The 21,388-nt window shown below is 41.4% G+C and overlaps 1 protein-coding gene across 4 annotated transcripts in view; it reads right to left on the minus strand.

The window, feature by feature from the left end:
* The window catches only part of CAST (calpastatin), a 285,855-nt gene extending 267,847 nt beyond the window's left edge, over positions 1-18,008 (minus strand). Inside the window, exon 1 of one of the 4 annotated variants that reach the window (XM_033914801.1) lies at positions 17,559-18,008. In XM_033914801.1, coding sequence (XP_033770692.1) covers positions 17,559-17,699 — 141 coding nt within the window. In that variant the 5' untranslated portion in view covers positions 17,700-18,008. Of the gene's footprint in view, positions 1-17,160; positions 17,293-17,558 lie in introns of those variants that run through there. The other 3 variants (XM_033914972.1, XM_033914887.1, XM_033915063.1) reach the window with 3 other exon arrangements.
* Between the last annotated feature and the right edge of the window lie 3,380 nt (positions 18,009-21,388).

The following is a 21,388-nucleotide window of genomic DNA, read 5'->3' on the forward strand; positions in this document are numbered from 1 at the left end:
GCATGCATGAAGGCCCTCCAGATAGGCCCTGAGTTGCCAGTTGGGGGTGCCAGCAGGGAGAGAAGCCGGCGCCGGCTAATTGCCTAAAGGTTGTGCACAAGATGTCCAATTTTTTTTTTTTAATGACCTGTAGGCACATTCTGTAGACAGCCTGCACCAGCGCTTCTCCTTGTCCCCAGCATCTCACGACACACAGTTTCTGATATACTGGCTTAGACTTTCAAGAGGCAATTCTATAAAAGGCGCCTAAAGTTATGCACATAACTTAAATCAGTAAATTGGTTTCAAAAAAAGGAGCTTCAACAAGCTCATAATTGGAAAAAAAATAGAATTTAATTGGGAGATAGGTGCCTATCTTCTTAGACATGATTCTACAAAAGATAGGGACCTATTGCATGTGGCCTATCGGGGCCTAACACCAAAGAAGGTGTGTTTATGGGTGGAGAAAGACTCAGGCACAGCTTGGCATGATTAAAGGACTTAGGCGCATATAATGTAGGTCTTTAAAACCTTGGTCTGTATTAGATGCACCTAAGCTTTAAGTTAGGCGCCAGTAAGCACAATTCTGTAATGAGCACCTAAGTGTGATTGACTTGTAATAGGCACCTATCTTTTTTAGGCACCAGTTACAGAATCTAGCCCTCAGTCTTCAATTTCTCAGCTAGTTTCACTGAAGTAAAAAAAAAAAAAAAAAATTGTCAGTAATGCTCTAATATTTCTCCCTTTGTTCAAAAAAGGATCCAGCAGCTCAAGGATGACAATCATTCTGAAAGAGATGGGTCAGCAGGTTGGCGATTGTCTTTAATTATAAGCTGTTCAAAAGGCACTTGGTATCGGCATCTGCGGCAATCCAGAATTTGATTCCAAATTTATCAGATTTACTCACTATGTACTTGATAAATGGACACCTTGTTGTAGTAGGAAAAAAACTTTATCAACCATCATGTTTTTTTCTGCTTTGTAGCAAGCAATTCCATTCTCATTGGAACCATTCCAGGCTTCTGAAACAAATATACCTGTCTTCAACTTAACTTATGTGGTGGTGCATTTTTAATACTGCGTCTAAGTCCGACTTTGAACGTTTCTCGCAAGACATTCAAAAGTCGGGGCAGGGAAACATCCATTTTTGAAACCACAAGATGTCCATTTTTTTTAATGACTTATTTGAATGTCTTGCCCCAAAATAGTCAAAACATACAAATCAAGCCCATTTGGACGTGGGAAGGACTATCATCTTAATGGACCAGTCACACAGACATCCCAACAGGGCACTGAGGCACCTTAGGGGCACTGCTGTGAACGTCACATAAAGGGTGCCAGGTACGTATTTCACTAGAACTCCCTTTCAGTGTACGGTGATCCCTCCAAAACTTACTATACCCACTTGTCTACCACCCCAATAGCCCTAATGGTTGGAGTGTCACCTATATGGCAGTATAGTAGGTTTTGGTGAGCTCACACTTTCCACCATGAATTTAGTGGTTAGAGTGGCTTATGGGCCTGGGTCCTCCTCTCCATGGTTCAGTAGCCCAGTGTTTCTCAACTCAGTCCTGGAGGTAATACCCCCTTGCCAGTCAGGTTTTCAGGATATCCACAATGAATATGCATAAATTTGATTTGCAAATTTCTTTTATGCATATTCATTGTGGATATCCTGAAAACCTGATTGTTAAGTGGATACTCCAAGACCGAGTTGAGAAACACTGAACTAGCCCACCTAATCAGGCTACTTAAGACACCTGTGTGCTGCTCTACTAGGCTTTCTCATACCAGGTATTACTTTTCTAGAGACAGATATCATCTTTGGGGGAGTGGGAGAGGGTCAGTGATCACTGGAGGAGTGTGGGGGGAAGGGCATACTTTCATCTCTCCAGTGGTCATCTGGTCAGTCTGGGTACCATTTTAGCCCTTATTAGATTTTTAAAAAGGTCTAACTCCGAACATCTAAATGACACCCTGGACATCTTGAAAAAGGTTTGATTATTCCTGAAAGATATCCAAGCGCCAAGTCTGCCCAAAACACGCTTTTTACACGCCCCCTTAACATTTACACATCCTCGAGGGTGAATGCCTTGCAAAACGTCTAAAAGAAATTAGTTTGGTAAATTGGCACTTGGATGTTTTGACAATTAAAACGTCCAAGTGCCAGTGTATACTGTTTTTTGGACGTTTTTCGCTTTTGAAAATGAGCCCCTTTGTCTACTTTATGGTAGTTGCTAATCGAGGAATCTATCCTCTTCTATATAAAAAGAGAAGCAAGGAGACAGTTCCAAGATGAAAACCGGACAATTTCTTTTGAGGAACTCGATACCTTCATTGTGATTTTATATGTCCATGCCCCCTATAACATAATTGACCTTCCTGTGGAAAATCTCTGATCAACTGTAAAGGGGCCCATATTTTTCAACAGCAAAATGCCATGAAATAGAGTACAGGATTTTTTTATATGTGTGGTTTTCCCCACCCAAACCCTGCCTCCTGGAACAACTCCATCTAAGTTGGCTAAACCTATGCATACACAGGGTGTAAGTGCCTGTTTTTGGTATCTCTACCCCAAACTGCCTCCCATCTCATTGTGTTCATATGTGCCTTTTTTTTTTTTTACATAATATGCTTGGGTGATAATCTTTCAAAAAGACAAGTAATAGAAGTATTTAAAAGTATGACATTCAGTTGTATATTTATAGAGGGCTGTTCTAAGGGAGGAGGTGCTGCAATGATCAGCATTGATTAGTTTAATTATGAAAATCTCACAAGCATGGGGTGCTAGGGCCCTGAAAGTTAACACAGAACATAGGGCACAAAGTTGAAGCTTCAATAAGGGTACCCAATACCAGTGTCAAGCACACATTCAGGATGTATGTAATATCAGATACATGGATTGAATTCCAGGTGGTGAAGGGACAGGATAGAGCACAAATCAGAAGTACAATAATCTACTCTCCTATCAACTTTTCTAGTAACATTATATGTGGAAACCAGCTTTTCAACATAGCCAAAGAGTTTATGCAGAAAGAATCTGCCAAGCGTGTGCAAGGACTAATATAGATCTAATATACCCTTTGCAGGCAAGAGTAATTAAAGGAAAGGTTATTAACCTGGTAATTTTATAGAACATACCAGCATTGTTGCATTTGTCCTGTATATGGCAAGACAGATCGGGACAGGCTAGAGTTAGCTTTGATGGTGAAAATCCTTCTTAATTTATGAGCATAAAAGTTATGGGGTCCTAAACTAAAACGTGCTTATTGCAAGCTAAAGAAAACCAAAAAAAACTCTGTGGAGTGACGATGTTCCTAAATGGACTTTATTTGAAAGTGTCAAAGTTCCAAAGGTACACTGAAATCATCCACATAAAATAATTTCATCCATATAAAAATGAATCATCCACAAAAAGCCCCTTTCTATTGCAAATGCAAGCAGTGTCTCACTTCCGGCTCACCACACAATTGGACCCCTGAAGAAGACTTTTTGTCGAAACGCGGATCATGTTGGGTCCTGTATCCCTAGTGGACTAGGTCCTTTAAGGCTTTTATGTGGATGATTTATTTTTATGTGAATGAAATTATTTTATGTGGATGATTTCAGTGTACCTTTGGAACTTTGACACTTTCAAATAAAGTCCATTTAGGAACATCGTCACTCCACAGAGTTTTTTTTTGTTTTCTCTGGATTTTCTTCTTTGTGGATATTTTGGGGTCAATTCCTTTTGTTTTTTGCTTATTGCAAGCTAAAGACATCTACCGTGGGATGCGCTGAGGCATCCTGAGGTAAATTTGTCAATTTGTGCAAGCGAACCGCATGCTAACTAAATATTTTGTGTTTTTATGGAAGGGGACATATTTGGGAGTGGAGAATGTATGTGCCAGCGCTACTCAGCATATGGGGTACTGCTGCACGCTGATTAGCATGGAGTTAGCAAGTGGGTCCTTAGCACATTTAAAATAGGTGGTGGCAAAGATTTAAGTGGTAACATTTTTAATGGCCACGCCACTAGATGGCGCCATAAATTAAGCCGCGGTAAGCGCCATACCGCCACCTAACTTGATTGTTTTAATTGGTGCAGTAACTGACTGCATCATTTAAAACCGATTTATTTATTTTAAAAACGTATTATCCGCTTATATCCTAAGCGGCCTACAAATAAACATACACAATACTGGTCATACATTTTACATCACATTACAAAACCTACATGTAATAAAATGGGGAAAAAAAATCCATCAATCAGCCTTATTTTCTTTCTTCAACAAAACTAGTAATCGTTCTACATACAAATAGACACAACAGAATCAGCTAAAAGCTAAAACAAAAAAATGTGCCAGAAGTAATTTTCAGAAAAGCGGTACATTGTTACAAAACCGTATTGCTCCAGACAGATCATTCCAAAGCACCAAATCCACAACTGAAAAACATGTCTTTGGTGGTAACATACCTAATTTCGTCTCTCATTCATGCATCTAACAACATTCTATTCTCTAAGCTCAAAACTCTGTTTGGTTGGTAAATTGTCATTTTAAAAAAGTAGGCGCCTACAAAAAAAAAAAAAAAAAGGATGCCATAATTGCATCTACAGAGGCACCTAATGGCACCAAAGGTCAAAGTAGACATGGTTTATGCTAGAAATGATCTTAGGTACCACTAGGAGCCTCTGTAAACGCGATTCTTGTCAAACAAAGGCGCCAGGAATGTAGGCCTTCCAAACTCTGGCCTACATTACCAGCGCCAATTGGAACACCAGTGGTGAAGGGAGAGCTCATTTAACAGTGTTAAAAAGTAACACTGAGGAGAAGAGCAATGGCCCCTGAGGAAACATGCCAGTAAAACGGCTGGGTAGCCGTCAGGCTATAAGATAAGTGCTCCTCCTATAATCATTTATAGCACCATTTAGGTGCATTAGAGCAGTGGTTCCCAACCCTGTCCTGGAGGAACACCAGGCCAATTGGGTTTTCAGGCTAGCCCTAATGAATATGCATGAAGCAAATTTGCATGCCTATCACTTCCATCATATGCAAATCTCTCTCATGCATATTCATTAGGGCTAGCCTGAAAACCCGATTGGCCTGGTGTTCCTCCAGGACAGGGTTGGGAATCACTGCATTAGAGTATATAACCTGCATTAAAAATTTAACAAGACCGATGATGAACATCTCACCCCAGTAAGGACACGAAATAAGTACAAGTAGTGTCTTGGGTGTTCAGGGTCTTGGTATATACAATAATTAGCTGCAAGCAGTTTGTTCCTATATAGTTGCATGGTGAAGCATGACTGACATGTGAACGGCGACATTTTTTAGGCAGTTGCCAATGTAGGTGCCATTTGCAGAATCCAGCCCTAATTGTGCAATTAGCCCATGGCCATTGATTCCGGAAACTGGAAAATCAGCCAATTTCCATGCATAGCACAAATGGCCTCAGTACGCAGGAAAGACCTGTGCAAGGGATGCGCTAAAGTCATTTTTGCCGTGGCTTTAATAAAAGGACCCATATGTGAATATTGCAGCTCTGCCCTCACTCTGCCCCAGGAGTGCTTACATGTGTAAACCTATGCACTAATCCCCTAATTCTATAAACTTTCATGTCTGATTTTACACTAACTCCCGGATTCTACATGACGCAGCCAAAGTTGTGCATTGCTGATTTGTGCACACAACTTAATTGTTTAACAAGCCGATCCTCACCAACAATTGCCAATTAACAAGCAATTATTGGCACTAATTAGAATTTATGCACATAACTTTCCAAACATATTCTATAAGGTGGCGCACATGAATTTTAGTGTGTGAATCTCAAAAGGGGTGTGGCCAGGGGAGGCGCATGGGCATTCCTAAAAGTTAGGTGCACTATTATAGAATACGCCCAATCTGCGCACAACTTCTTAGGTGCAGGCATTTAGGCCTAGTTTTCATTGGCATAAACACCCACGTCTAAATGTTAGTCATATGGACCACTGCTATGCATGATTCTATAAACTACGCCTAACTCCAGAGGCAGTTTATAGAATCACACTACACACTGATCTTTTTGGTGCTGATTTTTTAGACGGCGTACATAAAATTTATTCCTTAGAGCACAAAGGGCTAGATTCACTAAGCAAACCGATCGTGTACCGATCGGTTTGCAACCCCTTTGCGACCAGATTTCCCTCCGGCCCGATTCACTAACCTCTCCTGTGATCCGCTTCCAATCCGTGCATGCAAATGAGGGGAAATGCATGCAAAGTAGACAGGGACTCGATTCACCAAAGAAATTTTTGAAACCGACCGGGCTAGCCAATCAACCCAAGAAGCGACTGCTGGGGACCAGTCGCAAATGTCTTTCCGACGCTCCAGCTCGATTGAAGCCCTGCTCATCCCAGGATCTCTCCTGCCTGCCGTCCCAAATCTCTCCTGCCTTTCCCATGGCATGTCTGGATGTACAGTCCATCACTTTGCAGACCCCTCCCATGTCCAACAGGGCTTGTTCTAGGATGAAAATGTGGTATAAAGATGGACGATTTAGTGGCTTGGACGATCAGATCAGCAGGACGTATAATTAGACGATTTTCGAAATGAAAAAAAAGTTGGTCATATTTTTCAAAAATATGTCTTAAGCTGTTTTTTTTTTACTTTGGACGACTTGCGAGATGGACATAAACAGACTTGGATGTCCTTTTGATTATGCCCCTCCACGGTACTTTGTGTGTTTAACTGCTCTGAAAATGAGCCTCATAATGTTGTAAGCTTTTATTTTGAAGTTGGCGTCGAAGGTGCTTCTAACTCCACAGCCCTGGTTATATGTTTATAACCTGGGTAATTTTATAAGGTTCTGACTGAGCCTGAAAAAGCCTGATCTTCGAGCTCAATTTGCTTACAGAATTACCCCATGTATTTATAGTCTTTTTGGATTACTCCGATGATGGATTGAAGATAAATCATATTTTCCAATGGCCTTAATAATTCTCCATTAATAAATGAGAAGGATATTTTCTGCAATAAATCCACCCTGTTGCCACCTACTTTTTATGCTTCTAAATTTAGTAGCTTAATGAGTTTAAATGTAGGCATAACCTTAGTAAACCTTCTGAGGTAATTTAGAAACATACCTCTCAAAAGGGCTCCTTTTATAAAGATGCGGTAGAGTTTTCTATTGTAGGCGGGCGAAGTAAATGCTCCGACACTCATATGAGCAGTGGAGCATTTACCTTAACGGCCGGCAGTAGAAACCTCAACTGTAGCTCTGTAAAAGCCAATGAAAGTTAGGAACATAAGTAATTTGAATATCAGGCCTAGTGTGCCTCATAGGAGAGCCTAGTTTATTTCCAAATTTCAGAGGGTACTCTGGGTTAAAAACTGTCCTTTTCCTCAGCATGCCAACCTCAATGAAATAGACAGAGAACCATTCAGATATTAGAACAATTATAGTGATGCTATATTTCAGACCATCAAGATAATTGGACACAAGAATGCCATACACACACATCCTCAGACTTCTCCTTCCTACAGTGTGTATGGTAGGTATACTAACACCTTCCTTCATACGCCTGTCCCTACTGACATGCCTAGAGCAGATAAGGTTATCCATTGCATGGAACGAGGTTGTTCACACTGCCTTGCTTTCAGCCACAAAATTCAGAAACAAGTGGCTCAATTACAGAGGTATAAATCTCCTAAATACAAAGAAGCAGATAGGGTATTGTTGACTACAAAAAAATATTTGGCACCATCACGTATGACCCTAAATACATTGTTCCCTATTTAATGCAAGAGGTTTGAGAACCTGTTACTGTGTGTCTCAGGTTACCTGGCTCTCTTTGTATTCTTAGTGTGTTTTAGGATCTCTGGTCAAGCCAGCACATGAATCATCTGGAAGGATTTATCTTCCTATTCCTGTTATTGTGGATGGGGAACCTGACTATGGAATCCAAAACACTGCCGATTCTCAGTATTCTAAGAAAAAGATACAGTCATGGGTGTTTGCTTCTGATATCCACACTAACCATCTTTTCCATCAATTTTATGTCCAGTATCCTTCCAAACCTGGTCCAAAGGGTTATGCCCCCTCCCCCCCCCCCCACACACATATATACATTAGGGTATTGTTACAAATACACATCTATCCCCCATTGCACTGTCACAGGTGAACACACACAACCAAGCACTTCCTCGGGTATGTTCATCTTCCCTACCCCAAGGGCCTGTCGTTACAAGACTTTTTTGGGCAGGACATTGGAATATCAGGCGGGGAAGATGAGTTCATTGACTGTTCAAGCTTATTCTTACCCTATATTTAGGAAATCATTAAAAACTTACCTATTTGATAAACAAGAATGTTGATTTTCTGAATATACATTTACGATGCAGTCTTTTTAGTTTATGTATTTTTAATAGTTTTTTTTAACTAATGTCGCATTTAATTGATGTATTTTAATTGCGTGTTTTTGAAATAATGTTATATTCAATAATATATTAGTAGTACTGTATATGAGATTGTATTTTACTGAAATGTCTTAGGGCTCCTTTTACAAAAGGTGCGCAAGCGGTTTTAGCACGTGCTAAAATGCCCCGCGCGCTAGCCGCTACCGCCTCTTTTTAAGCAGGCGGTAATTTTTCGGCCAGCACGCGCTAATCTTGTGCGTGTGCTACAAACGCTAGCGTACCTTTTGTAAAAGAAGCCCTTTGCTTTTCTGTTGTGAACCGCTTTAATTGTGTGTTTTTGAAATAATGTTGTATAATCCATATTCTTCCCTGAATAAAAAAGTTTAAGATATTAAGGGGGAGGGGGGGTATTTTTGATTATTATTAAAACAAATCATTTTTATAAATATATAAGGGAGAGGGGAATTATTCTATTTTATAAGGATCAATTATAAGTTGTCAGGTGTATTTGAAAGATAAATTGATGTATATATTTATTATACTTGATTTCAGATCTAAAAATGAATAAAGTTTTTATTAAAAAAAAAAAAAGAAATAATGTTGTATTCAATAATATATTAGTAGTACTGTATATGAGATTGTATTTTTACTAAAATGTCTCAGTTTTTCTGTTGTGAACCACCTAGAACTGTTGGTAGGGCGGTATACAAGAAAATAAATTATTATTATTATTATTCCTGGTGGTCCCCAGCGAGTCACATTCCTGTACTTAAAACCAACATCCAGGCTTCCCCCTTCCCCATCTTTTTTTTCTCTATGCAACACTATTCAGAAACTAATGCAACCATTTAGAGCTAAAAGAGAAGCCCCAACCATAAACATTTCTAAGCAAAAGTTATTGCTGTTCTGTCTACAAAACTAACTTCCTGCACGTGGGTCCTCTTGAAGTGAATACCAAGGATGAGAACAGAAGAGTAAAACAAAAGGAAAGAATTCAGTGATTAAATAAAATGAAAACATCAAATAAAGATGCTCAATAGACATTTTTACCCAAGATTCCACTTAATTTATGAACTCATTACATAATTTAATAGCTCTGGGAATTAACTGCATGGTAGTTTTTGCTCCCACTTGTACATTTAACTTCAGGCCAACTTTGGTGTACGCCCTCCCCAAACAAGTCCAGTGGCCCATTCTAACCTGCACCAAAGCTATGATGAAAATACACCTACACCTGCAGAACGACAAGATCAGAGCACAAGTTAAAGCTCTGTGTGGTAGGGGCCATATCTGCTAAATAACCGCACAATAAGGGTTCCTTGGATGATACCACTGACTACAAACTACTAGTGATGCTGAAATTGCAGAGGCACTCTCATCTGCAGAAAGGGGAGCAAAGATTTGCACACAACAAAATGCTAAGCATCTACGTATGATCACCGATAGTCAAGATTCCATATCCCTATCAGGGTTCATCCGCCCTGTATCCCTACCCTATCTGGACAGGCAGAAAACCCAGAGTGCATTAAGTGGAATAAACAGGCTGCAGCTTTTAGTAATATCGCAGAGTTCAAACAATATCTGAGCCAGTAATCCATACCAATTCTGAAGATCACTCTGGCTTGTTACCACTCACTGTGACACCAACAAGACTGATGACAATGTAAACCAAAGTAACCTGCTGAGGGACAGCAGGGCTGCCATTATTGTACTAGTTCTCACAGCCCCTGTGCTAAAGGACATAGCTAGGCCTAGTAGAGGCCATGCGGTGTTTCAAGGTTCCCCGGCATGGCTTAAGGCTACCAGCTAGTGTTAACACACTCTCCCTCCCCCCCAACCCCACTATAGTTCTTCGCATCCCAACATTGCAGAAATGTTCTAATTTAGGAAAGGCCCGTCAGAGATGAATGATTTTGGAGGCACAATAACTCTCACCTTTACCTCATTCTGCTGCTCTGCCTGACTACAGGCCTTAACGCAATTATGCACTTACCCCCAAATTCTGTATATAGCGTCTTATGCTGCATACGCAAATCGGCACGCACAGCCAATTTGCGTGAACAATTTGTTTAACAAGACTAATTGGTGCCAATAATTGGCAATTAACAGCTGATAATTGACACTAATTGGAATTAATTAGAAGTTGCGTGTACAACTAGGTAGGCACATTCTATAAAGTGGTGACCAGGGAAGGAGCATGGGCAATCATGGGCGCACTTAAAAGTTACACACACTTTTATAGAATATGCTTGTTCCGCGCACAATGTAGGCACAGGTATTTGGGTCTGGATTTCCTTGGCCTAAATGTTAGCTATGCGTATGGCTGCTAAGCATGATTCTATGTATGGTGTGTACCTTTTATAGAATTGCTCTAAGTGCCGTTCTAGTTGGCGCTGAATTTTTTGGCACCAAATATGGAATTTGGCCCTTAGTTAATAAACAGGCCCCACTTAAAAATATTAATGCAGGTTAGCAAATTAGGTTATTAAAGGGAAATATTTACTGTACCTGAATAAAGTGCTTTGAGCTACCAATGAAAAAGGTACATACACTCCCCCCCCCCCCTCCATATTCGCGAGACTGCAGCGGGAACTCATGGCAGTCATTTTTTTTTTTTCCATGACTCTGCACGGGGCAGGAGCGTAGGAAGATCATTCCTGCCCCACTTCATCGCTATATGACCAGGCTTTAAAAGTAAGGTGTGGAGAGGTTCGAGAGGTGGTTGGGAAGCGGGTGGGTTTATTGTCAGGAATCTGAACTTAATCCGTTCCAGAACCCCATTTGAGTTCCAAATTGTTTGAGTTCCAAGACAATTTTTCCCATTGAAAATAATAGAAACAGGATTAATCCGTTCCTGGGTCCCACAAACTCAAATTGAAAATACACTGGATTTTAAGGTAAAATATTAACAAATTATAATACAGTACAGTATTTTCCTCACTACACAAAGGCAAAAATCACACCAGATGCTTTCACTACAGCTTCCAACAATAAACTGAACGACATATGGGTAGCCTGAGCGCTGGGGAAACATACTCACAAACACACATGAACAACGTGCAGGGCGTTCAGATTCCAAAGCTGCCTTTGGATTCTGGGGCAAAATTTGTTTACATTTTTAGTTTGATTCCAAGTTGTTCGAGTACTGGGGCGTTCGGATTCCAAGTTATCACTGCATTTGCAAATTTTTTCTTATTCGTGAGGGGGCTGTGTCTCTAACATACAGTGGTGCCTCGCATAACAAACGCCTCGCACAACGAACGCTGCACACAACGAACTTCATGTCTTGATTCACACAACGAACTTCGTTTCACACAACGAACTTCGTTTCACACAATGAAGTCGCCCGAGCTGCCGATGTATTGCATCCTTCCGCGCAGGCACTGCAGGCAGTCGTTAGTCACTGCGCTTAACTGCCCTCTCTCACTGTATACAGTCGTCCTTTTAAGATAAACTCAATATTTTTTATATATCATGGCTTCTAAAAAAAGCAGGAAGGTGATTTCTGTTGAAATGAAACGGGAAATAATTAGAAGGAGTGAATGTGGGGTAAAACAGTGTGACCTCGTCAAAGAGTTTGGCCTCAGCAAGACCACCATTTTCACCATTTTGACAAATTTATCTTTTTTTATGTCATCTTAACATATTTTATGCTGCAGAACGAATTATTTTTTTTAACATGTATTGTTATGGGAAAACGCGTTTCACATAACGAACTTTTCGCATAACAAACTTGCTCCTGGAACCAATTAAGTTCGTTGTGTGAGGCACCACTGTATATCAAAGCAAAAAGTGAGAATAAACCAAAAGATACACAGTATCAATCAACCAGAGGTCTATTCATTGAGAATGCATGTCACCATAACCATTTGCAAAGGAAAAGGATCTCAGAAATCCAAACCATAGGCTTGATATCCATTGGTTGTAACTGGATTAAATTTTCTTTCATTGATCCAAAAAACCTTCAGGAGATCATTTGAAGATACTTAAGAGAATCATTTAAAGATACATTTTTTTTCTTTATCTATTTTCATCTTTGTTAAATCCTTTTGACTTTGAGTGGCAAAATGCAGCACAAAAAAACATTTTCTTAATTTCATGTATATCACTCGGCACTTGATGTACTGAATGGAAATCACTGCTAATGTAAGAGTACAGCAGAGTTTGTGTGATAAATGTAAGTAAAATAACAAGAACACTAAATAATTGCATTAAACACATGACGCATAAATCTCAACCAGAGCAACCACTTATCTTATGTGTGCTGTTAAATAAATTCACTCTCCACTATGTCTTGTGGTGAAAGTAGCGATTGATGAACCAAAGAACTGGCGGGTCCCATTTCGCCAAATAGGTTTTTAAAGGCGAGTGCAGGCCTAGCATTACTATAGAACGCTAAGCGCCGTTTATAGAATCACGCCTAGCAGTGCCAAAGCAAACTTGGGGCTCCTTTTACGAAGCCGCGGTAGCATTTAACGCGCGTAGTAGTGCACGCTAATTTGCCGGCCACGCTAGCCGCTACCGCCTCCTCTTGAGCAGGCGGTAGTTTTTCGGCTAGCGCAGGGGATAGCGTGCGATAAAAAGTTGCGTGCGATAAAGCCGCTAACAACGGCTTCGTAAAAGGAGCCCTAAGGCTTTGTTAGGTATCCTAAAGGTAGACGACACTCCATTAGGCCAAGTTTCAAGTTTATTAAGGTTTTGATAAATCGCTTAGCTAAGAAAATCTAGGCAGTGTACAATAAAATATAAAGGCAGAAAAATAAAGTAGTAATAAATTGATTAACTTTCCCAGGGTGCCTATGATAGCCCCTAGAGAAATGATAAAATGCTATATGATGGAAATATTGGAGATTTCTGAATGTAATGTAATTTATTTCTTATATACTGCTACATCCGTTAGGTTCTAAGCGGTTTGAAGAAAATATACATTAAGATTATAAATGAGAAGTAAGAAGGTACTTAAAAAATTCCCTTACTGTCCCGAAGGCTCACAATCTAACTAAAGTACCTGGAAATTAATAAAGAAGAGAAAATAAAGATGGTTGAAAAAAGAAAAATTCTATGTGAATTTATAGGATGGAAATTAAACTGACAGTGAAGAACTGTATGAAAAATACATATGGAATGCAGTTAGAGAGGGTAGGTTACAATCTATTTATGGTATTTGTTTAATTGGAAGGTGCTAAGGTGGGTAATTTGGGGGAAGGTTATCTGAAGGTAGGTGAATCTTCTGGAGGTAAAAGAGGAGGGGTTAAGATATTTGGATGAATTTTTTGAAAAGCAGGGTTTTGATTTCTTTTCTGAATGTTTTGAAGTTGTCTGATATTGTCATAAGATTGGAGATGGAATGGTTGATTTTTGCTGCTTGTGTTGCCAGAAGGTTGTCAAACATTTTCTTGCGTTGTGTGCCTTTGAGTGGGGGGAAGGCGAAAGGGTTCGAGGTTCTTCTGTGTCTTGAGGTGGAGATTTGGTTTAAGCGGTTGTTTAGATAGGAGGGGGAAGAGCCGTGTAATGCTTTGAATATCAGGCAGTGGAATTTGAATTGGATTCGTGCTTGTATGGGTAGCCAGTGAGAGTCTAAGAAGGCAGTTATGTGATCATTACCTCCATTTACACAAGTTTATTACCTTCCCAATAAGACATAGGATCAGCGACAACAACAAAATTTGGGACAAGATTCAATGAATATATCTAACATTTTGGAAACATCTGATAAAGAATTAGCGGTACCAGCAACTTTACTTTTAACAGTAGCTCTCGCACCAGATAAAAACTGGTTGCTGAGACTTTTCTTTAAAATAAACAAAAATAATTTTTAGGTTGTAAAATACAGATGTTTCCAGATTTGGCCAAGGAGACCCAGCGAAGGAGACGTGAATATTTTTTAAGGAAACCTGGTGTTATAGCTCTAGGGGGCCACATTTTACTTGCAACATCCATGTAAATGTGTAATTAATTATCGTTCACATAAATTTGTTTTCTTTGAGCCATCTCAACTGACAACCTTTCTCTCAACTTCATGTTTGGAGAAAGATGGAACATAAGTGCTAAGTTTAATGAAGGGTGTACTAATCTCAGCCAACTAGTATATTTTTGCAATTATAATTTTACTTATTATTTTCACCTATCACCTATCTTGGATCCCATTTGAGGACTTGAGTAGAAATTTAAGCTTTTATTTGATGTTAGATGTTTTATAATGTTTACTTATCTATTTTCTTGCTGAATTTCCTTTCTGTACAAGTTAATCTTGATTATATTGAAAATTCAATAAATATAATTCAAAATAAAAACCAAACATAATTGCATAAGAAAAATAATATTACACATGAGATGGAAGGGAAGAAGAGGAGGAATCTTTTCACTCGCCTAATTATCAGCCAGCTATCTTGGATGCCTAAGGACGTCTAAGTCAACCACATCTATTCTCCGCCCCCTAACCATGCCTACTTTTTAACATGGTCATCCTTAGGGGCGGGAGGGCGGCTGTACAGGCATCCTAAGCATCCTACGAGTTTGGCACTGAACTCTTCAATTGCTTTATGTGTTTTTTTAAATGATTGGCTGAAAACTGTAACCATCAATTACTATGCCAATTAAGCCAATTTTTTTTTTTAAAAGTTAGGTGCTTCAAGATAGCGATGGGGAGAAGTCCAAAATGAAAAGATAAGTACAACAAAATAAAATTCTAATATAGTTTTTTCCAGAAAGAGTAAATAAATCCTTGACAAGCTCACACACCAAGCATCCTAAGCTATGATAGGCCTGTTTCTCCATCCAATTATAAAACCATAATATTCATACAAGGGTAGCTTTGCTGTAACACAGCAAAGCAAGTTACAAGAAATTATTAATGAAATGTTAATAAAAGAAGCTACCGAGGTACCTTATAAAGGCCCCCTTTTTTTATTGCCAGCAATGGTGATATTAGCTCTGATGATGTTCATGGGATTATTTTCCATGAGTGTCGGAGCTTTCATAGTTGTGATAAAAAGCCTAACGTGACTTTGTAAAAAGGAGAGAAAGTTAGCAAACAAAATACGTGATTGCTCATAAACCCCCTCCCCTCTTTTACAAAACCACGTAAGAGGTTTTTAGCGCCGGCCAACACACTTAATGCATTGTGCTGCTCCGACACTCACAGGAACTCTATGGCCATTGGAGCAGTGCATTCAGCGCGCTAGTTAGGGCTAAAAACCTCTTGCGTGGTTTTGTAAAAAAAAAAAAAAAGGGGGAGGGGGTGGAAATTAGGAAAACAAAATAGATGGACTAGTCCTGAGCCTGACTAGTGATATGCCAGTCACATACCAGGCTCTTCTACCAGAGCTGAAACATGTGGAGGTTCATTTTCAATGCACATCGACTTATGTTATTATGTAACTTTGAACAAAAACCAAAGCGGAACACACACAAAAAAAATTCTCACATACTTGCTACGCGGGACACTGTTTCTCCTGTTTTGTCTCATTATGTAACTGTAAATCTAGGTGCTTTGAAAATAAGCACCTTAGTATGGAAGATTGTAAGCTCCGGGGAGCAGTGACTCTCCCTCTCATTTGTATCTGTACAGCTTCTGTACTCTTAGCAGTGTGACAAGGAATGCTCAGAAAGAGTAAAAGCAATGGGAAGTTCTTATTATTAAGCAACTACTGTTTATTATTAGGAAACTAGAAATTATGCTCAGCTTCTTCAATCGTGTTTGTACATGAATCACCTTGTGTAGGGCTGACAAACCCTTAATCATTTCTTATTGAAAAATTTAAAGTTAACACAGGGATGTCCAACAAATTATTTTTTTTCAGCACATTTCCTCTCCTGTAGGTCTTGTAGTAAAAATAAGCTGTTATGTAAAAAGATGCTATCTGAATGTCCTGTGCTGTTCTTTTGGCAACAACCAGTGTAATTTGTTTTCTGTCCCAGCCCATGACTTTGAAATGTGGGCATTATAGAATGTCTATGGATACTGACCACTACCACTTAGCATTCTACAGCTGTACCCCCCAAACATAGAAGAGACAGTCCCTTCTGAAAAGAGCGAGGAGCACAGGGTTGGCCGCCGCAAGCAACGACGTCAATTAGAGAATTGCTTGTTGCAAGTCACGAAGTCAAGTGTGTTCAGGACGAATTACAATCCAGGAACCTGTTTTAATATACAACATTCGGGTCCCCTGAAGCAGGGATCGAAACGGGGCCACGTTGGGACCCCCTCAATCCTGCTTACAAGCTAAGTGCAACCTTCATTAGCTCTCAATGTGCAGTGATGTTTGCAAGGCATTAGAACAAGAAAAACTAATTGGACTGTTTGGAATTTTTGAATAACGATTTATACATAGCCTTTGGAGTCAGTGATCAAAGATTTTTTTTATGAAATAACAATGACTGGAAGGTAAACTCTTTACCCAAGGGAGGTTTTTCAGCCTTCCCTTCGGAGTTTCACATCTCTGAGTATTTTTATAATATATTCGTTTGATCACCCTCCTCAGGCTTGTTATCCTAGGTCAGTTTTTTTCAGATATACAATCTAATTATGGCAGACAAACTGGACAGAAAAGTGGATACAACAGTGTTCAGGCCTACACAAAAGTAGCAAAGTGGTTTAGAAACTAAAAACAAAGATCAGGAGAGAGAAAAACGAAAGCGGGTTAACAAAAATGGGAGGGAGGATTACTTTCCACAGGTGCTAGCTAGGGCATCCCTTCGACCTTTAGCACAAGGTATTGCCGCTCTGCTCCAGACCCATCCCAAGACTCATTCACTCTAGCAAGCAGCCCCCACCCCCATCATAAACCCCTTCCTCAATTACCGTAGCATACCACCAGCTCGCAAACGCCATGGCTCCAACTTCTGCTCTGCTACCCCCCCCTGGAATTCCCGATGGAAAGAGCTCAAGATGCCTCCGGAGTCTGGCAGACGCTGAATGGGCGGAGCCTGTGGCTCTGGCCCCGCCCCTCCATGAATCCAGGAGCTGGTGAAGAGGGCTTGTTTTGGCTCCCGCGGTCAGGCTGCTACGCCCTAGCGGCCTGGAACGATTCGAGCTCTGTCGTCCCACCTCCACCCCCCTGCTAAATCGTCCCAGTTAGCTCTGGGGAAAGGAGGGAGCGGCATAGGATGTCTAGGGAGTGGAGGTGATTCCAGGGTTCCCCCCCCTCCCAACAGGGCACGGGGATTTCCCCCAGTCTGGCCCAAGTGCCAGTGACTCACCAAGCAGCGGCGTGTAATTAGCGAGGCATTTTCCGCGCCCGGGTGCGGAAAGCTCCGGATCCTTGCGGTTTCCCCATCGCGGAACGTCTCACTTACCCCTTTGCCGCCGCCCGCAGCGTGCTTTCGTCCTTTGTGCGGCATTGGCTTCGTCCCTCGAGCTTCCTTCAAGCGGTAGTGGAAGATCTACAGAAATACAAAGTTACAGTGCAACTCAGGCGGCCCGTTTCTCTTTTTTCAATCCCAACGCAGTACTGTCACCCAACGCAAGCGCCGAAAGCCCTCCTCTGCACCGAAGCCCCTCCTGCAGCCCGGCCTCCCGCCTGCCTCGGCTCTTGCACCCTCTCTCTTTCTCCTCTTTCAAATGATTCACGTATGGTTTAAGAATTCTTTCGTAGGGGATCGTGCTTATGCCTTTCTGCGTGCCCAGGCCTATCGTGCGAGCTGCCGAAGGGGGCTAAGGGCGTGGCCCTGCCTCTGGCTCCACGCCTGGCCTTTTGCTCAGCTGGTCTGACAGACTGTGCTGCATTCCTGCGGCGGCGGCCCGGGATCCTCCCTCTCTCCGGGCCCTGCAGCGTACACGCCAGTCTGTCCCCACTTCGGCTCCCATTCGGATCAGGAAAGAGAAGCCCGAAAGTTGGTGGACAGCGAGGTAGCAGCACAGGGTGAGGCGACTCTTACCCGGGAAAGAAGGGAGAGTAGGCCTTGCCCTTTTAATAAGACTGTCTGCTGCCTTTTATCGTTCTTGTGTTTCAATCTAATCTTTAATTTTTGGGTTGCTCTGTGCCTATCTAGGTTCCAGGCGACATATCTGTCAAGAAGTTTGCATTATGGTTAGGAGTTACAACAATGTCAGGGACTGGATAAAACTCGGACCTAGCGGATCTTAACCCCACGCCCTTAAAAATCTGCTTACCTCAGTTTTGACAGCTGCAGTTTGTAATTTCAGTTTATCTCTGACCAGTGGCATAGTGAGGGTGAGAGATGCCTGGGGTGGTAGCACCCCTCCCCACCCTCTTCTATGCCCCCCCACCCACCCCCCGTACCTCTAACTTTCCTGGTGCCAGCAGCATAACCAACTTGCTGCCCACATCGGCTCTCCCTCTGACTGATGACACTTGCTAGGCACAGGACCCGGAAGTGATGTCAGAGGGAGAGCTAACGCTGGCACGAGCAGCAGGTTGCAGTTGCTGCTCACGCCGACGAGGAGCTAGAGTCGCAGGGGTGTCAAACTCCCTCCTCGAGGGCCGCAATCCAGTCGGGTTTTCAGGATTTCCCCAATGAATATGCATGAGATCTATTTGCATGCACTGCTTTCGTTGTATGCTTCAAGTTTCTTTATTTTTGATATACCGTCTATAAAAATACATGTCTAGACGGTGTAAATGATAAAAAATTATAGAAAACAATTAAAATAAGTAAACAAAAACAATAATTTATCAAATATTAAAAAAATATTGGACAAATTCAAATTAACGTACATGAAATGGAAGGGAATGTAAGGGAGGGAGAGGCAAACTTGGGTCATCCCTCCCCTTTAGAATCACTGAGATCTGGAATAACCTTACCTCCCCACTCTGAACCTCAAGCTCCCTCCAACTCTTCCGCAAACACCTAAAAACCTGGCTATTCTCAAAACTGTAACACTTCCCCCCTCTTAGGCCTCTCACCTTCCCCCTTTACACCTAACTCTTTAATCTCTCCACTGTAGTTCCTCTCTCATCCTTCTTCCTGTAAACCGTGCCGAGCTCCGCATTCGTGGAGATGGTGCGGTATATAAACCCAAGGTTTAGTTTAGTTTAGTTTAGGTTGTTTAAAATACATCAAAGTAAAATTAATAAAAGGCGGTAAATGAGGAGTGGTAACATTAGGAAGGAGGAATGCTAATAGATCTCATGCATATTCATTGGGGAAATCCTGAAAACCCGACTGGATTGCGGCCCTCAAAGAGACACTTTGACACCCCTGACTAGAGGTACGGTGGGGGGGGGGGGGAGGGGAGTGAAGGCGTGCAAAGTAGACACAGGAGTGGAAAGGAGCAGGGGCGGAGAGCAGGACAGGTGCCGGTGCCTGGGGCGGACCGCCCCTACCCTCCCTTACTATTCCACTGTCTCTGACAGTAAACAAAAATTCCATGGATCTTGTTGATGTCTTCCACACAGACTTAAAAAGAAAGCGGCCGCAGCATGGGGTCTGCAGGGATCTTTGTTTTAACGGATCCTGCTCACCCTATGAATCCTCATCTTACCCCCACCAGCAGGATTCATGAGGTCTATAGGAGTTTAAACACGGATCCTTGCAGAGACCATGACCACTTTCTTTTTTAAGGCCACACACTTTTAGTTTTATGGGGTCTGAGTTTTAATTTCTACACTTGCTGATTTCTTTTCTTTTTGTGGTTGGGATTGGGAGGGGGGTAAAATTCGGACCCTGCAAACATCCTCATTTTAATTCACACGGACCTCATGGATCCCGCTCACCCTCGGGGTGAGCAGATTTTTAAGGGCTTGGAGTTAAAATCTGCGAGGTCTGTGGGGTTTGCAAGGTCCATATTTTACCCAGTCCCACAATAATATATTGTTTAAAAGTAAGCCGTATACTGTGAGGTACCATGTTTCCCCGAAAATAACCCTAGCATCATTTTCGGGATAGGTCTTAATAAAAGCCCTACCCCAAAAATAAACCCTAGTCCCGAGATTCGCCAGCAACTCTTCAACCCGATCCCCCCCACCACCACCACACAGCCAAACCCCTGCTGACCCTCTATCCTTCCCTCCCCGCCGACTGCGAGTGAGCCCTACCTTCAACCAAAGCAGCGTCTTGAGAGCAGCACTCTAAACAGGCTGCTTGGCCTTGTCCGTCGGGGATTTCACTCTGCCGCTTTACTGATGATGTCTTACCGATCCTCTTACTGCATCTAGGCCCAGGAGAGGAGAAAAAACTATTATTCTTTTCCCACCATTCACCCTTCACTGCCCTGCCCTCCACCCCCATCCCCCCAACTTTTGCAGCACATAGCACATCTCTTCCATTGATTAAAACACTACCACAGTTTTGCAAACAATCATCTTGAATTGGTGTGCTAGGCTTTCTGTGTTTAGATTTAAAGTTCTAATTTTGTCACAGCTTGATGATGTCACATTACTGATGGATCCCTTTTAAAAGAACCCATACTCAAATATTTATCAACCCCATACACCAGCACATTTTTTTTAATGTCGTTTGGAGGTGGCAGTTGAAAAATTACTTTAGAGGTCACAGTTCTTCAGATTTATAACTTGTACTCTTTTTTTATTCATAATCCTTGAAGTACTTCAGCATTTGGTCTGAAGTACAAAAAACTTCCAAAGTGATGAGAGTAGCAGTCATCCTTAAGCTTAGCATATTTGTTTTGTTATTTCTCCTACCCCCCCCCCCCCCCCCCCACCCTTCAAAGGTGCAGGTTAAACTATTGAGCCACACAGGATTGACATGGGTAGATTTTATATGTTTGCATTTAGTTTAGCTTTACAAAACTTATTTTAAGTGTTGTAACCTATCTCAAATCACATTAGAAGTGAGCTACACGTGCCATTTACAATTAAAATATGAGACAACAGTAATACTGAGATCAATGAGACCTGAGGAAAGTAAGTCTTTCTTGCCACCAACCAAAAAGGCAATTAGGATTGTTTTGGCAACATTGAATCTTATTTGTAAAAATAAACAGCCACCTCTTTACTTGGTTGTTTAGCTTCTTGTGGTAAGAGTGCCAGAGGTTGTGCATGTTGCTGTTGAATTATCTCTTGGTTGTTGAAGGAAGGATGACTGGGCTAGATTCACTAAGCCCACCG

Source organism: Geotrypetes seraphini, chromosome 1, assembly GCF_902459505.1.
Source record: "Geotrypetes seraphini chromosome 1, aGeoSer1.1, whole genome shotgun sequence".
Taxonomy (NCBI): Eukaryota; Metazoa; Chordata; class Amphibia; order Gymnophiona; family Dermophiidae; genus Geotrypetes; species Geotrypetes seraphini.